Source organism: Lepisma saccharinum, chromosome 14 (assembly GCF_977018435.1).
Source record: "Lepisma saccharinum chromosome 14, izLepSacc3.1, whole genome shotgun sequence".
Taxonomy (NCBI): domain Eukaryota; kingdom Metazoa; phylum Arthropoda; class Insecta; order Zygentoma; family Lepismatidae; genus Lepisma; species Lepisma saccharinum.
The window spans coordinates 25,971,148-25,986,881 of NC_139242.1; the positions used below are offsets into that span (position 1 = coordinate 25,971,148).

The 15,734-nt window shown below is 34.5% G+C and overlaps 1 protein-coding gene across 2 annotated transcripts in view; it reads left to right on the forward strand.

Annotated features, from left to right (window-relative positions):
- Window positions 1-15,734, forward strand: part of Nipped-A (Transcription-associated protein Nipped-A) — a 158,326-nt gene that overhangs the window by 15,673 nt on the left and 126,919 nt on the right. For both annotated transcript variants that reach the window (XM_083135277.1, XM_083135279.1), the window contains exons 6-11: window positions 54-278; window positions 1,557-1,723; window positions 6,067-6,302; window positions 6,605-6,809; window positions 12,744-12,914; window positions 15,060-15,378. In XM_083135277.1, the coding sequence (XP_082991403.1) occupies window positions 54-278; window positions 1,557-1,723; window positions 6,067-6,302; window positions 6,605-6,809; window positions 12,744-12,914; window positions 15,060-15,378 (1,323 nt within the window). The remainder of the gene's footprint in view (window positions 1-53; window positions 279-1,556; window positions 1,724-6,066; window positions 6,303-6,604; window positions 6,810-12,743; window positions 12,915-15,059; window positions 15,379-15,734) is intronic.

A 15,734-nucleotide genomic window follows, 5' to 3' on the forward strand; every position in this document is an offset into this window, starting at 1 on the left:
GTGTTTAATTGAGATAATAAACATGTATGTTATTTTTTTACCTTACTTTTTAGGTTCAGCATTTTCTTCAGTTCGTTAAAAGCATATATTGTGAACTTCCAAATCATCTGAACAAAATATTTGAACCGAAGCCACGTATTCGTGTGAAAGATTTGTCTGAGCTGAATATACCTGCACTTTTATGTGAAACATACACAGTTACCCCTATAGAGACAGAGAAGAAAGCAACTAAAACTTCAGACACAGATAAGAAAACACCGGAGGTTACAGTAATATCGGTAAGCATATTCAATTGCAATTTTTTTTCCAGCTCAGTTATTCTCTCTTTAAATAAATACATTAAAAAAAATAGAAGAAAGCACATAACATCATGCATAAGAATTAAATGCTACTTTAATTTTTGATTTGTAAGCATATTTCATGCTAGAGCAAGAAACATGAGTACATAAAAACACTTAACTGTGTTTTACATATATTCTGGCACATATTTCTTTCTATGCAAGTCTTCAGCTATGTCATACCCTGCATTGATGGATTCTAGTTTCATTATACAGTGACAACTCTTATTTTCATTTGCTTTATGTGATTTAAAATGTGCAATGTTGATTTGGGGGAAAAAGGTTCTTGGTTGGTTGTAATGTAATTGTTTTCTTCTGCATGGTGGTCACACTGTGATTGTGAAAATCCACCATGGTATTTTAATTGGAGAGAACTTCCTGAAACTGATATCGCAGACCATATACTCATTACTTAACTGAATGTAGCAACATTGAGAGCCAAGCTTAGTGGTGGAGTGGTTATCTTTATTACTAAGATGCTAGGGGTCTCCTCATTTGAATCCTGTCCTGGGGGCTTGGTTGTTTTTTTGTGTGTGTGTGTCCCTTTGTCAATTTCAGCATATCATCACTCCTCGTCTTCGTGATTAGCCTAAAGTGGCAGAAAAGGAAAGTAAAATAAACAAAATCAATCAATCAATCACATGATTACAGTGAGGATCTGTGGTGGTCATGTTATTTTGTTGGGATAAGAGCATTATTAAATGAAACATTCCCAGAGTAATGGATTGGCTTATGAGGTCCAATTGAAAAGCCTTCCTAGTCCCCTGACTTGACACCCCAGATTTTTTTTTCTGTGGGCTCATTAAAGGACAAAGTTGACCAACTCCTAGAACAGAAGCTGGATGATCTGTGTGTAGCAATCATGTGCAAGTTTAATGCTGTTTGAATGGTCTTTTTCTATGCCACATTAGAGAATGTGGAACTACGCGTTCAAGCTTACATTGACGCTGAAGGAAATGTGATTGAACACGTCATGTGAAACAGATCGACTTTACTGTGTTTAATTATCGTGTTAATAATTCCATTGAAATACTTTTAGTGTCCATTAATCTGTGCCTATGTACAAAACATTTAAATACTTGTTCCATGCCCTGTTAAGTTTTTATTTAGTACAGCATTGCATTTTCTAATGCCATAGTGCAGTTGAACAGATGATTTGATTTATCATTAACAGTGTATGCACTTCAAAATAATTTTGTTTTCTTTCCTTACTTTCAGTTTAGTTTAATTCCTAAAGCAATTTTGTCACTGAAAGTTCTGCAGGAGCTTCCAATAATTGTTGTGCTGATGTACCAGTTGTACAAGAACAATGTCCAGCAGGATGTTGCAGATTTTATACCTCTTATCATGACCACAATTACTCTCCAGCCCTCACGGGAACACAGGTACTGCAATTGAAACTTGTTGTATTGGATTTTTTAAAAGAATGTTGTTTACGTGACTTAGTAAAGACAGGTATATTGGTTTGCCTGATATTTAGGGCTGGTTAAAATTTGATACTGTACAATATGGCGTAGTGATGAGATAGATTAATAAGTACTCTATCGATATCGTCTGATATAGGCATATTGGTTTATTGGTAAAATTACCTATAATTTTACCTATAAATAATGTATAATTTAGTGCAATATTCTGCTATTTGGTTATAATTTTTTTTTATATAAACATATAATTTCCATTCCGTATTTTTTTTAAAATTAAATTTCTATGTCTATAAAAATATGCAGCTTCTATTGCATTGCAAAAGATTGGTTCATCTGGTAACATACATTTATTAACGAAGTCAATGAACCATTTGGAATTTTATATTGGATAAGTAGAATATTGGTTATCGGTATCGGTAAATTTTATATTGGGGTCATTCTGTGTCAAATCATATAGAATTTTATGAAAATGTCACCCACCATCCCTGATTTTGATTAAATTCTGTATACTTATAGAACTTTTAATGCTGATTACAAAAATTACGTTTTTTAGATTGGTCAATGGGTTCAGAAGTTACGCGTTTTTTAAAATCTCTGTGTATGCCACTTTAGGCTCCACTTTGAATGACACATATTTTTATTTATAGTTTTATGTATTTTTTTAGAAAAATAAATTCCTAACTTCAAGAGCAAATTTCATACAATGCTCCCCTTCAATTTCCCCACAATTTTATTTGTAGGTAGCTCAGAGTGTGTACTAATGCCTGATGAAAAAATTGGGATGGGCAATTCAGAGACAGGGTGATAAAAAAATCATTTGCATCAATTGACATAAAAAGTTAATCTTATTAAAAATACTTATGTATTTAGCACAAAGCCTGAAGTACAATATGTTTTAAGGTACAATATTCAAATTTTCTGTTCACTAAATGTGAAGATAAGCATAGGCGTAACCTAGCGGGGGCATTGGGAAGTGCTTACCCCCTTTCATATTTATAGATAAATTAAAATTTACAAGTGATAATTACAGTGGAACTCAGATTTTAAGTTCCTCGATTTTACAATCTTGGTGGTCACAAGATAGTAAATTGCTAAAAATATTTCCCGCATTTTAAGTTTTTCAACTTGGTCCCCTGAATATTGTAAAATCGAGGTTCCACTGTAAGTTAAATGAATACAATTTTTTAAAAATTACAAACATCATTATTAGCATTCTCAAGTTTAGCAAATTTATCGAGAACACTCTTTTTGTGCATTTTTTTCTCAATGTGGAAGTTCTTCTCGTGGCTACTCTTCGCGGTGATACGTTGTATGAAGTAAGAATTAATACACATTTGTGCTGATTGAAGTTCTTCCAAATTGAGCCTTTTTGCCACATACCACATAAAATCTCCTTGTGAAGGGGTGGTGTAACAGTTAAAAGCCTTGTATGGACTTCTACAGTATCAAGTAACAAGTGCGGCAATGATGTACAAATTCCGTAGAAAAAGTATTCAAGGCGTAAATTTCTTATTAATCATGTAAGGTAAAATAACAACAACCCACAGAACAATGTGTCAGTGAATGCAAAGTACTACAACAGTACCAGGAAGATTAAGTATGCACTATTTTGATACAGGTTATTTACAGTGTTCGGTTAGTTACTTTTTACAACTAATCGAGTTACAGTTACTCTTTTAAAAAATAACTCAGTTACAGTTACTGGTACTTTGAAAGCAACTGTGAGTTACTTTACAGTTACTGTAAAAGTAACTTACAGTTAATGATCATTGATTTCTGTAAAAATTACACCCAATCAATGATCATGAAGCCTTGCATGTTTTACTTATGTTTCTAGTACATAATATGTCTTCACAGAGTCAGCTTTGCTTGAACGATTTTAATTAAGAAATCATTTGTATGCTGACCATGGTATTTTTGAATATGGTGTCATTGATTCCACTTGCACATATTCCGTTCTCCTCCATTTCATGTTCAACAAGATCCAAAGATCCACTCCCTCGATAATGACTTTTTCCTAGCTGGACAACCACATTCCAAACGAACGCAGCAGTCCAACAAAAAAACACTGAAGTTTTCACATACAATTAGAAATGAATTTCAGTAAAGCATGGATGTTCTAAATTTAGCATGCAACAAAGCATATCTTCCTTTCCAACAATCCCAAGAAAATCCTTTCATGTAGCATCCAGAGAAGGCACATATTGTTTTTGTTTTTTCTATAGTTGGGAACAGAATTGTCAAAATTAGCTCTTCGCCTATTGTAAGAAATAACTCTGTTACCATTGTTAACGTTACAGTTATTTACTTTTAAAAGTAGCTAGTTACAGTTAGAATTTCTAAATAAAAAGTAACTTGTTACTTGTAACATCGAAACACTGGTTATTTAACAGTCAATGCAAAAATAGTAAGTGCTGATGAAATATGTTTTGTATAACTGTATAGTTTGACAGTTGTGAATTTCCGAATTCCAATTCTAAACAGTTATGTAGTAGCATGTGTGTGTGACTCAAACTTGTTTGTAGGATTGCTTCAAAAGTCCACGTGGAAAAAGGAAATTTAACTTGGTCCATCAACTTCCTACTACTAGCCACAAAATGTTCTGTGTCCAGTGTACATTAACAACACAAATGGAAGGAAATATGTACTTAGTGATAAGTCAAATACTTTAGTGTGTTCGAAATGGTCAAAATATCCATCTAAAGTGTGAACGGCACAATTTATAGTACATGAAATGTTGGCAATGCAATAGAATAAATATTATTAGGTACTATCTTCATGGGCGTTACATGGGAACTATCCTTGGGTTTGCCAGAATCAAGAAGTTTTCCATCCCATAAAAATAGTGTCGAGGATTGTTTGCTAACTACATTTGAAAAATCACAATTATTACTCTTTATTTGTTTGTTCCTCAAGTGCCAGAAGGTTCACAAAATATATTTAACTTGTAAATTTTAATTAACCTATAAATTTTGGAGGGGGAAAGCGCTTCCCTTTGCCCCCACCAGGTTACGCCTATGCTTATCTTGACACATAGTGAACAGAAAATTTGAAAATTATACCTTAAAACTTATTGTACTCCAGGCTATGTGCTAAATACATAAGTATTTTTAATAAGATTAACTTTTAATGTCGTTTGGTGCATATGATTTTTTTTTTATCACCCTGTCTGAATCGCCCATCCCAATTTTTTCATCAGGCATTAGTACACACTCTGCGCTACCTACATATAAAATTGTGGAAAATTTGAAGGTGGGGGGGTCCATTGTATTTAATTCGCTCTTGAAGTTAGTAATTTATTTTTCTAAAAAAAATACATAAAACTATTCATAAAAAATGCATGTTTATTGATACTCACCTGAAACAATATTTAAATAAAAGCTTGCACTATTCTGAACAAAGGGAAACAAACTTGAAGGTTCTATGTCCAACCTGAGGGAAGATACGATCATTTATAACCTAAAAAGTGTCAATTAAAGTGAAGCCTAAAGTGGCGTACATGAAGATTTTAAAAAAATGCGTAACTTCTGAACCCATTCACCAATCTAAAAAAAAAAAGTTGCCATTTTTGTAATCAGCATTAAAAGTTCTATAAGTATACTGAGTTTCATCACTTTATGAAATATGTAAAATTCGACAGTATTAGTTTTAACTTAAAGGCTCATAAAAAATGCGGGATTTGTAAAATTATAAAACTGTTCCAGTGATATATCTATTTTGGACAATAGAGTCCCATCCCTACCATGCACAAGGTTCTCACTGACCTTGAAAACCTAAAAATGTCAGGGAATGAATGTAGAAGTGAAAAGATCATAGAAAAATCTGAGAAATTAAAGAATTTCTTTGTTGACCAGGATTGAAAACTAGAAAACAGGTTTCACCATTTTGTCCTAACTGGTTTGGTTTTAGACAATATTTAACATAGAAATGTTCTTTTCTTAATTTATTGTCAATTATGTTGAATATACTTGCTTCATTTGATTAATTATTATCAACGTTGAAGACAAAAAAACTTATTTAGTAGTGTGTTAACTCATTACCGAGCAGTATGGATAGTTATTTAAAGAATGAGGAAAAGTCTGGAAATTTGCTTTTAAACAATGAGCACAGTTTGCCGGAGCCTGAATCAGTAATCACTTAAATGAATTCAAGAATATTTAGAAAATCGAGTCAGGTTTTGTTATCAGATGTTTGTGTGTAAGTCGTATGCATAACATTCTCTTTAAAAAACATATTTTGAAATGTGGAAAAAGACTTGCATGCAATACGAAATTCATTTTGGTGTATTTTCTTATTTGTTTCAGGGAAAATCCTGCTTTTAACAAGGAGGTTTTTGTTGATTTTATGGGAGCTCAGATTAAGACTCTTTCTTTTCTTGCATACATCGTACGTTTGTATCAGGAACATGTAGCACAGCACAGCAATGCAATGGTCAAAGGAATATTGGGGTTGCTTAGTTTGTGTCCAATGGAAGTAACCCATCTTCGAAAAGAGTTGCTAATAGCGGCAAGATACATCCTTTCAACTGATCTCAAAAAAAGTAAGTAAAGAATAATGTGTTAAATTTTTTAAAATATATCATGATGCTTCCTATGTTTTTTTGGTTTCTGGTTTTGCCATATTTCATTTGCGTTTGCTAGTGCCATATGCTTTTCATTAATTGCACAATCTTCTCCACTGTTCTTTTCTGTATGGCACTTTCATGTATGCAATATTTTTATTTGTTACATCATTCCAGTCATTCCCTTAATATTTCATTTGTGTTATGTAGATAATGCTAAGGTGGTTCTTGTATATTTTTTTTATGCATTAAATTGCTGAATGTGTTATTTTTCTTTTCAGAATTTGTTCCTTTAATGGAGAAACTGTTTGATGAGAATATTTTGCTTGGGAAAGGCTGGACTACCCACGAGTCTTTGCGGCCCTTGGCATATAGTATGTTAGCTGACTTGGTTCATCATGTCAGGCAGGAACTACCTTTTGCTGACTTGTCAAGAGCCGTGCACTTATTTTCTAAAAATGTTCACGATGAGAGTCTACCTACCAGGTATGTTAAATCACAACTTTTGATTGTTTAACAGATGCACAACTGGGTAAAAAGTGATTTTTTAATTTGTATGTTTCCTCATTATTTTTGTTTTTAATTGAATCTTGTTTTCATTGGTAAATGTTTTGTTCAATGCAGGGAGCTTTTATTATGCCCAGTTGTCATTAGTGCATACATGCATATTTCAGTAAAGCGTAACTTACATCACATGCCAACATTTTCACATTTCGGTAAAGCGTAACTTACATCACATGCGAACATTTTCACAAAAGCCATTGAGTTTAAGATTTTGTTTTAAGTCCACTTGATGCACGTATAAGCTAATTGGGACTGGATCAATTGAAGTGAGATCCCAACCACTATGTGTGTCTTTTGGGTATAGAACTTTGGAGTACTTGATTACAAGGCAAGGATGTCACAAAGGTAATAACTGTTTTTGTCACAGAATGTACTTCCTCAAGCTTTCACCACATCTTCTTGGTTCTTCAGGAGTTTCAAGAAGATTTGTGTTAATATATGTTGATGTCACAATGGACATCCTTCCATTTCTGGCTGGCAACTGATTATCAGTTCAACTAAAATTAGAAGCTGACAGTGGAACCATAGTTTCTATTAATTCATAAACAATGACATTTAACAAATATGCATAACTTATGTCCAACATATATAATAGTTTTTCTTGTATGTATGCATTGCTTGCATTGTAGAATTATTTTCCTGTAGTTTACGGTTATTACAAGCATAAGAAAACAGTTTTTCGTTTTAGGAGAACACACGCTCCCTTCATCAGAAATTTATTTTCATTTTGACTAAAGATACAGTTATAACAATGGTTAGCAATTTTTTAAACAAAAAGAATCCATTTTATCAGGGCTCGAAAAATCTCGGTCGCCAGGTCGCCATGGCGACTAAAAATTTCAGCCTGGCGACTGTGATCTTTTGCTGTAATATGTACGAAACTTTGATGATACTAAGTTCAAATTGCAGCACAGCGTAAGTTAGCAATTTTTTTTATCAACGTTGTGAACATTCCATAGTGTCAGTAACAATTTCTTACCCTTTGTTCCCCAACACCCCATTTCCTGCTTTCTCAACTAATTTAGCGATGTTCTGAATACCGTGATACTCAGCATCTTATACATAGTGTTTAAAAAGTCGCACAACACAAACTTTGGATTTGTATATCATGAAAACCGTAAGAGAGATTTACACCGGGTTTTCTGCATTATAAAGCCTCATCCATCGAGATATTTTTCAATGCTTAAAATTATCAGTTCACTCCGTACAGAAAATTATATAAATTAATAACTGACGGAAAGCATTATTCAATTTTTTTCAGAAATGAACTTCTGAGTAAGAAAAATATGTAAGAAATTATCAAAGGGTCATAATTAGACATTTGATGACTGATGCCATGTCAGTCTGTCATTTGCGACCAATATTGGTCATGTGCAACATTTGATGAATTTTTGACTGATGATTTTATGGGTTGACTGAAAAGTGCAATTTTTGGGACATATCTCCGTATATGGCAACACTAGCAGGTCGAAATATTGCCAACAGTCGCATGCAACATGTGTCTAAGTATTGGCTATACTTTTACGTGAAAAATCGTCCTAAGAGTCCGAAATTGGACTCTTAGGGAGAATTCACACCGAAGAGATAAGATGCACGCGGCAAGTGACACTGGTTTCTTTGCCCATTTTGCATGATGGTACCGATATAATTACATTAATCAGTTTATTAGTCACCCGAAAATAACGTAACAAGAGACATTGTTACATGTAAATTGTGTTGTAAAATTTGTGTAAGTTATTGAAACTTGGGAGAGGCATGTTGTGCACGAGAAAACTGAGAAATAATATGCACTGACCTCAAACTGAATACGCTAGACATTTTAGCCTGAATAAAGCGAATACCTAAACACTAGAGAAATGGTTCTCAACCTTCGTGAAACCATGTCACCGTATTTTTTTTAAGTCAATGCCCTTAGCAGAAGAATTTTCCTCCTAAACCTTTACAGTATTGACGATTTTATGCATGAATTAACATGTGCCTATGAAATTAAATATTTATAAATAAATTCTATCATAATCATAAGAGTAATAATAGTTTGATTATGTGTGTAGGATTGTTGACAAATATACAAATATGGAAGACAAAGTGGTAACGTTGTCTCCTTGTAATTAAGTGATCCCGGGTTCGATAACTGGGGAGGCACCGGGCAGATCCAGTTCTGATTAGTCTATTTGTGCATAAAATTGACTTAAAAAACGAAAACTCACAACTCAAATATGATATTGGGATTATGATAGTTGTCAACCAGTTTCAGCAGAACATTTCACAGCTCAGTAGCCTATAGTTGATACGAGGGCACGGTATCGGGTTGCGGTCCGGTGGTTGAAAAACAATGCACTAGAGTACTTTACCATGTTGACAAATATATTTTGGACTAAAGTGCGTCCATAAGTTGACTTTTTCAAATAAAAGCAGGCAGGGAAATAGCCAAAACACGGCCTGTTTTCACGATGTTGAAGGCAAATTACAGCCGATAGATAACTGTATCAAAAAACTTGATAAAGTGACATGAATGTTGTGTTTAAATTTTAAAACATTGTACATATCGATACTTTATTATATCAACAAATTAGAGGATCAAACATAATGCCGGTTGGGCTCTCTTATAGAGTCTAAATACAGCTCGTTGGAATGAAGCATTCGCTGCGCATGCACGAACAACAAACTGGAGCAACACGATGCATGGTATTGAGAAAACGGCACAGTCCGAGAGGCACGTAAGCGACATGGGCCAGGTGCATCTTGCCGTGTCTCTTCGGTTCGAAAGGTTGCATTGATTACTGAGTGTTGGCTTCCAAGCGACACGTGTTTCGTGTTGCATGTCGTGTGTTGCGTGTTTCTTCGGTGTGAATTCTCCGTAAGAGAGAATCCTTAGCTGCTCCTGGGTACATTGAATTCTCTTCGCTCACTTTTGCCGCTACTGTGCCTGGTTTTTTTTTTTTTAATTGATTCAGCATGGCATATTCATTGGAGCAATGTGTGTGCATTGCTGAAGAGTATTTTACTACTCATTCTTATACTCATGTGCAAGAGGTTTTCCAATAAAAATTCCCTGCTTCTGCTGTACCTCACAAAGCAACTGTTTTACAACCAGTCAAACACCAACAAATGATCCCACAAATTGTTTAAGAGTTGGTATTTATTGTTGAAAATCAGTTCTCAGATGTTTTCAGCAAATTAACATTGTTTTTTTAAAATAATGTAATTGCTTTTATTTAGATAAATGCTAACATAAATTTATGAACCCAGTGATAGCCTACAGGATAAGTTTAGTGCAGAAAACCTGGTGTAAATATCTCTTACGATTTTCATGATATACATTTTTAAAGTTTGGATTGCGCGACTTTTGAAACAGAAAACCTGGTGTAAATATCTCTTACGATTTTCATGATATACATTTTCAAAGTTTGGATTGCGCGACTTTTGAAACATACTGTAGTATGCACAATTGCTAGTAGGTGGTTTCCTGGTGCCTGATTTTCAGAGCTTGCGCCTAGCTTTGAAGACAAATTTTCGAGCACTGCATTATATAATGGATGTTGTCAATGTTACATTGTTGTAATATAGTAGGGATGGGACTGATTAATCGGTACTCTATCGGTATCGGCTGATATAGGCATATCAGTGTATCGGTTTATCAGTAAAATTACCGATTATTTTACTGATCCGATATATCGATAAATATCTGATAATTTAGTGCAAAATTCTGCCATTTTGTTGTAATTTTTATGGATAATCTCCATACCCTACTTTCTAAAAAGTAAATGTCTAAATATTCAACTTCTTTTGCACTGCAGTAACCACGAAACACACATTTATTAAGGAGGTCAATGAACCTTTCAGGTTCTTCAAGGACCATTTCTAATTTTATTTCGGATCGGTAGAATATCAGTTATCGGTATCGGTAAATTTTATATCTGTACTTTATCGGTATCGGCCAAAATTTCACATCTGCACATCCCTATAATATAGCAACCTAACTGTGAAAAGAAGCAGTCTGTTTTATTTTTATTTCAGATAAAAAAAATTGATCACATTATTTTTGATTTAAAATTATGAATCCCAAATATCATAAGGTAATTCAAAGTCGTCATTGTTTTCACAAAATCTCTTGATGTTTTCTATTACATTAAATTTTAAAAATGGTGGCTTACTCCACTTATGAAAAAGAAAACTCCATACTGGATCTATGTTACCATTTTCATTATTTAATTTATTCCAGTGTTATTCTGCAATGAACAAAACTTCCCAGACATTCAACTCTGTTTCCCATCAATCTTTTTAAAACCCTCCTCTTTTTAATCAAATGCTTCTCTTCGATGATGTGAGCTGACAAACCTGTTGTTGGGTTTAGATTTATATCCAAATTGTGTTCGTGCCATCTTATTGCTATTTTCCTTGCTGTTTGTCCTAAATAATCCTTTGAACATGAACAACTTATATTATATATTCCTGTGGTTTTCACATCTGGTATAGAGTTTCTCATTTTGAATTCATTAAATGTACATTCCAAACTTCTTGGTGATCTAAAAACAATGTTAAAATTAAATCTTCTAAACATTTTTGCAATTTTATGTGAGAATCCCTTGTGGAATGGAATGCACACAAATTTCTTTTCAACAGATTTTTCATCTTTGTATTCCTCTTTTACTTTAGTTTTCTTGCAACTTGTTTTTTGATTTGGTTTATTCTGTTAGTGTGAAAGCCATTTTCTTTTGCTATATTAAAAAGCCTTTCTTCTTCATTTTTGATATCCTTATTATTAGAACATAGTCTTTGTGCTCTCAGGAAAAAAATTAAAAATATATTGTCCATTGTTATACGTGAATGTTCTGAATTGGCATGGATGTATTTTTCCCCTGCTAATTTTTTCCTATGGACTGATGTTTGAATTGTTGTGTCAGTTGTCTTAATTTTCAGATCAAGGAAAGAAATTACATTGTTATTCATGGGTTCGCAACTGAATTTTATGGGACGATGTGATTCATTTAACAATTGAAATACGTCCATGATGTTGTTCTCATTTTTAGCAATAATTAGCACATCATCTACATATCTGATGTTAGAGTATGATATCCGCACCTATCTGATTAACAATTGGAGATTCTATGTAATGAAGGAAAATGCTGGAGATGATTCCGGATGCTGGGTTTCCCATTGATAGACCATTACTTTGCTGATAGAGTTTGCCATCAAATATAAAGTAATAGTTTTTCTTGTATGTACGCATTGCTTGCATTGTAGAATTATTTTTGTGTAGTTTACGGTTATTACGTCACAACAAAAAACTGTTTTCTTATGCTTGTAATAACCGTAAACTATAGGAAAATAAATATAAAGTAATTGTAATTTGCACATACAGTAAACCATCGAACGAACCCTTTCCCATGATTCTACTGGGTTAACCTTCGTCTCAATAAGCCATCTGTGTAATGCATCTGTGGCACCTTCTATTGTGACACTAGGATATAAATTTTCAACATCAAAACTTGCAATACAATACTCATTATTCCAAACAATATTTTTTAGTTTCTGTTTCATTTCATATGCATTTTTAACACTGAATTGTGTTTGTTGTTTAATTATAGCAAGCCTTTCAACTAAATATTTGGATGGTTTGTATGCAGGATGTGCGAAAGTTGCAATGATGGGTCGTATTGGAGTTCCCGGTTTGTGAGTTTTTGGTAGTCCAAAGGCAATCGGCAGGGTTGAATTTTTGATAATGAGTTTTTTCCTGAAACGTCACAACGAAAAACTGTTTTCTTATGCTTGTAGTAACCGTAAACTACAGGAAAGTAATCCAACATATATGTTTGGAAAAATAATGTTATTTTAATAATTGTTTTTGTCTTCCAGTATTCAAACTATGTCCTGCAAACTATTGTTGAATTTAGTGGATTGGATACGGAAAAAAAGTGAAACAGATAATGCTCAAAGAAGAGAATTATTAATGCGAATGCTAGAAGCTTTTGTTTTGAAGTTCAAAACAATTGCAAAATTACAGTTGCCGGTTCTGATGGCTAAGTGGTAAGTAATTATTGCATGTAGAAAAACCTCATAAATGTTGTATTGGATAATATGAAGTTCCTTTTTATCCAGTGTTTACATTCCTAGACTGATAAGGTAGGTTTTTTAGTTCGGTGAGACAGATTAACCTGTATGCCATCAGTATCAGCTGATATAGGCATATCAGTATTATCGGTAAAACCACCAAGAATTTACTGATCTGATATAGTAGCTTGTAATTTAGTGCAAAACTTATGTTTTTTTTTTGTTTTTTTTTGTGGATATAAGTATACAGTTCATGCAGGCATATACAGAGGATTCACTGACATTCGCTACGAGACTCTGAGGCAAGCAACCTGGCATCAGCGCTTGTCTTTCCCGGTGAATGGTGAACAGTCGCATGCTACAGTCTTGTTTCTTTCGTTCTCCCTGCCTTCGCTCTCTTTCCCTTTCTGTTGATGTTGCAGACTGACGCCAGTATAATCCTCCCTCGGAAGTTGTATTGTGTCGTGTCCGTGTGTTGAAGATTGTGGCTTAATATGGCACCACAAAAGTTTACATTACAACAAAGGATTTATCTTGGTCGAGTGTTACTTTGGAAAGAGGAATTGTGGAGAAGTGGGACGACATTTTGCAATGAAATTTCCTGGTGTTCCCGTTCCACATAGGACCACTATATTAAACCTCGTAAAAAAAGTTTAGAGTAACAGGGTCAGTTCTGAATAAAAGTGGAAAGAAAAACCCACGTGTATTTACTGAGGAAAAACTCGATGAGATAGGACAAAGGTTAGAACAGTCGCCTTGGAAATCTATCCGCTGCCTCTCACAAGAAAGGGGTGTTCAAAAACCACAGCATTTAGAGCCGCTAAAATTCTTAATTGGGAGAATTACAGTAGACGAACTTGCACATGTAAATGCCAATTTCCTTCGGAGATGCCAGGAATGTGTTGCAGCAGAGGGACATCATTTTCAACACCTTCTGTAGTCAAGCTTAGTACACAATATGAAAACTGTAATTTTAATAGCCGACTCTATCGACTGTCGCGGACCCTTTTTGCCGGAAAAGACAAGCTCTGATGCCGGGCCGCTTGCTGCCGAGTCTCTTAGCGAATGTCAGGGAATGCTCTGTATATTGTTGTAATCCCGTCTTACCTGGGATCTGAGGTCACAGGGATGTTTCAATTATACATTTTAGGTAGAGCTTAATTGTATCTGTTAGCTGAACCTGCTCCGATTAAGAGGGAAGAGATATGGAAAGTTGAATTTAAAGGTTATTCACGCTTGTTCATACCTGGTAGGTGAGTGATGTTCTTGTCCAGATGCTTCTTGCAGACCGAATTGTGACTGATGCCAAGGTTCTATCCTGCGACTCTTGGCTCACCAAACCGAGCGATCCCGCGCGACTCGCTGCATGCTAGGCAGCCGTAACTTCGTGTTCCGTCGTCGTAGTTCAGTAGTTGTAATGTGTTGTAGAGTAAAGTGTAATCAGAGACTAATGATCCAAATGAGCATCGAATGAGAGTCAAATCCAATGAGAGTCAAATGAGAGCGAGCTCGGGGAGTGAGCTCCATTTTATAATCTTAGGCTTCGAAAGGTTGTTAAACATTTCGAACACGCTAGATGTTGTTTAGATCCACGCGTTTGCCTTTCAGTCAATGCTTCACGGAAGTTACAAAGTTAGCGCATTCTTGGGATCGCCCGCTGGTCGGACAAATCCAGGAAATAAACAAGCGTAAATATTCTCTTGACGAGGTTTTCTCGTGTTCGTAATCTCCATATCTCTACAATATATATATATATCCTGGTTTTGTAGTCTAAATATGCAATTTCTTTTTCAAAGACACAACTGATTGGAGTCATCTTATTGCAGATATTAATTAAGGTCATTAATAAGCTATTCATATTCAAGGCACATTTACAATTTTAGATCAAATCAGTAGAATGTCTGTAATATTATTACTAAATTTTATGTTGGATTATTCCTAATTTGTTACGTGATCCAGAGTGTATAATTTTTAATATGAATTATCTTGACATCTCTTCAGTAAACTAATCAGTTTGATTAGAACCACCAACTCATGAACCCTGGAAAAATGTATAAACATGGTTTCACTGATGCTTGTAGCCTTTTTTTTAAATCCATAACTGATGGTAATTTTTTTCAGCAAACAAGCACAGCAACTGCAAACAGCAGCCGCGGCTGCAGCAACAGGAACAGCAACAGCAACAGCAGCTGCTTCACAGGCAGCTGCAGTGGGAACACCAGTCCAGAGTGCATTTCAGGTTATCCAGCCATCATCTGCAGATTCAAAGACTGAAGATGTGAAGCCAACGTTGCCAATTCTAGATGGAATAAAAGACGAAAAGGACAAAAGTCGCTTTGGGTTTCCTGCAATCCCATCTAGTAACTACAGTGTAACAGATTGTCGCTCTCTAGTTAAAACTCTTGTTTGTGGAGTTAAAACAATCACATGGGGCTGCATGGTAAGTAAACAAAGTGAGATCTGAATATTTTTCTCTGCATATTTCTATATAAATCTTTATATCTTTTATGTGAAATCATAGTTGTTGTGGGGTATTTTATTTTTTATGCTAACATTCCATATTTTTGGCTAAACTCCTATGTTGCTTCTTGTTTCTGGTTTACTTTTCTGTAACACTTTAAGGATACATTACAGTGCGAGTCTATTCAAAAGTAATTTTTTCATGGAGAAATTTTATATTGATGTAATTCACTTCATTTGAACTCTTGCATTACTTTGAATTTGTCGACCTCTGTGGTGGAGTGGTTAGCACAGCATGCTATGGCAACAGGGGTCCTGGGTTCAAATCCCAGCCTA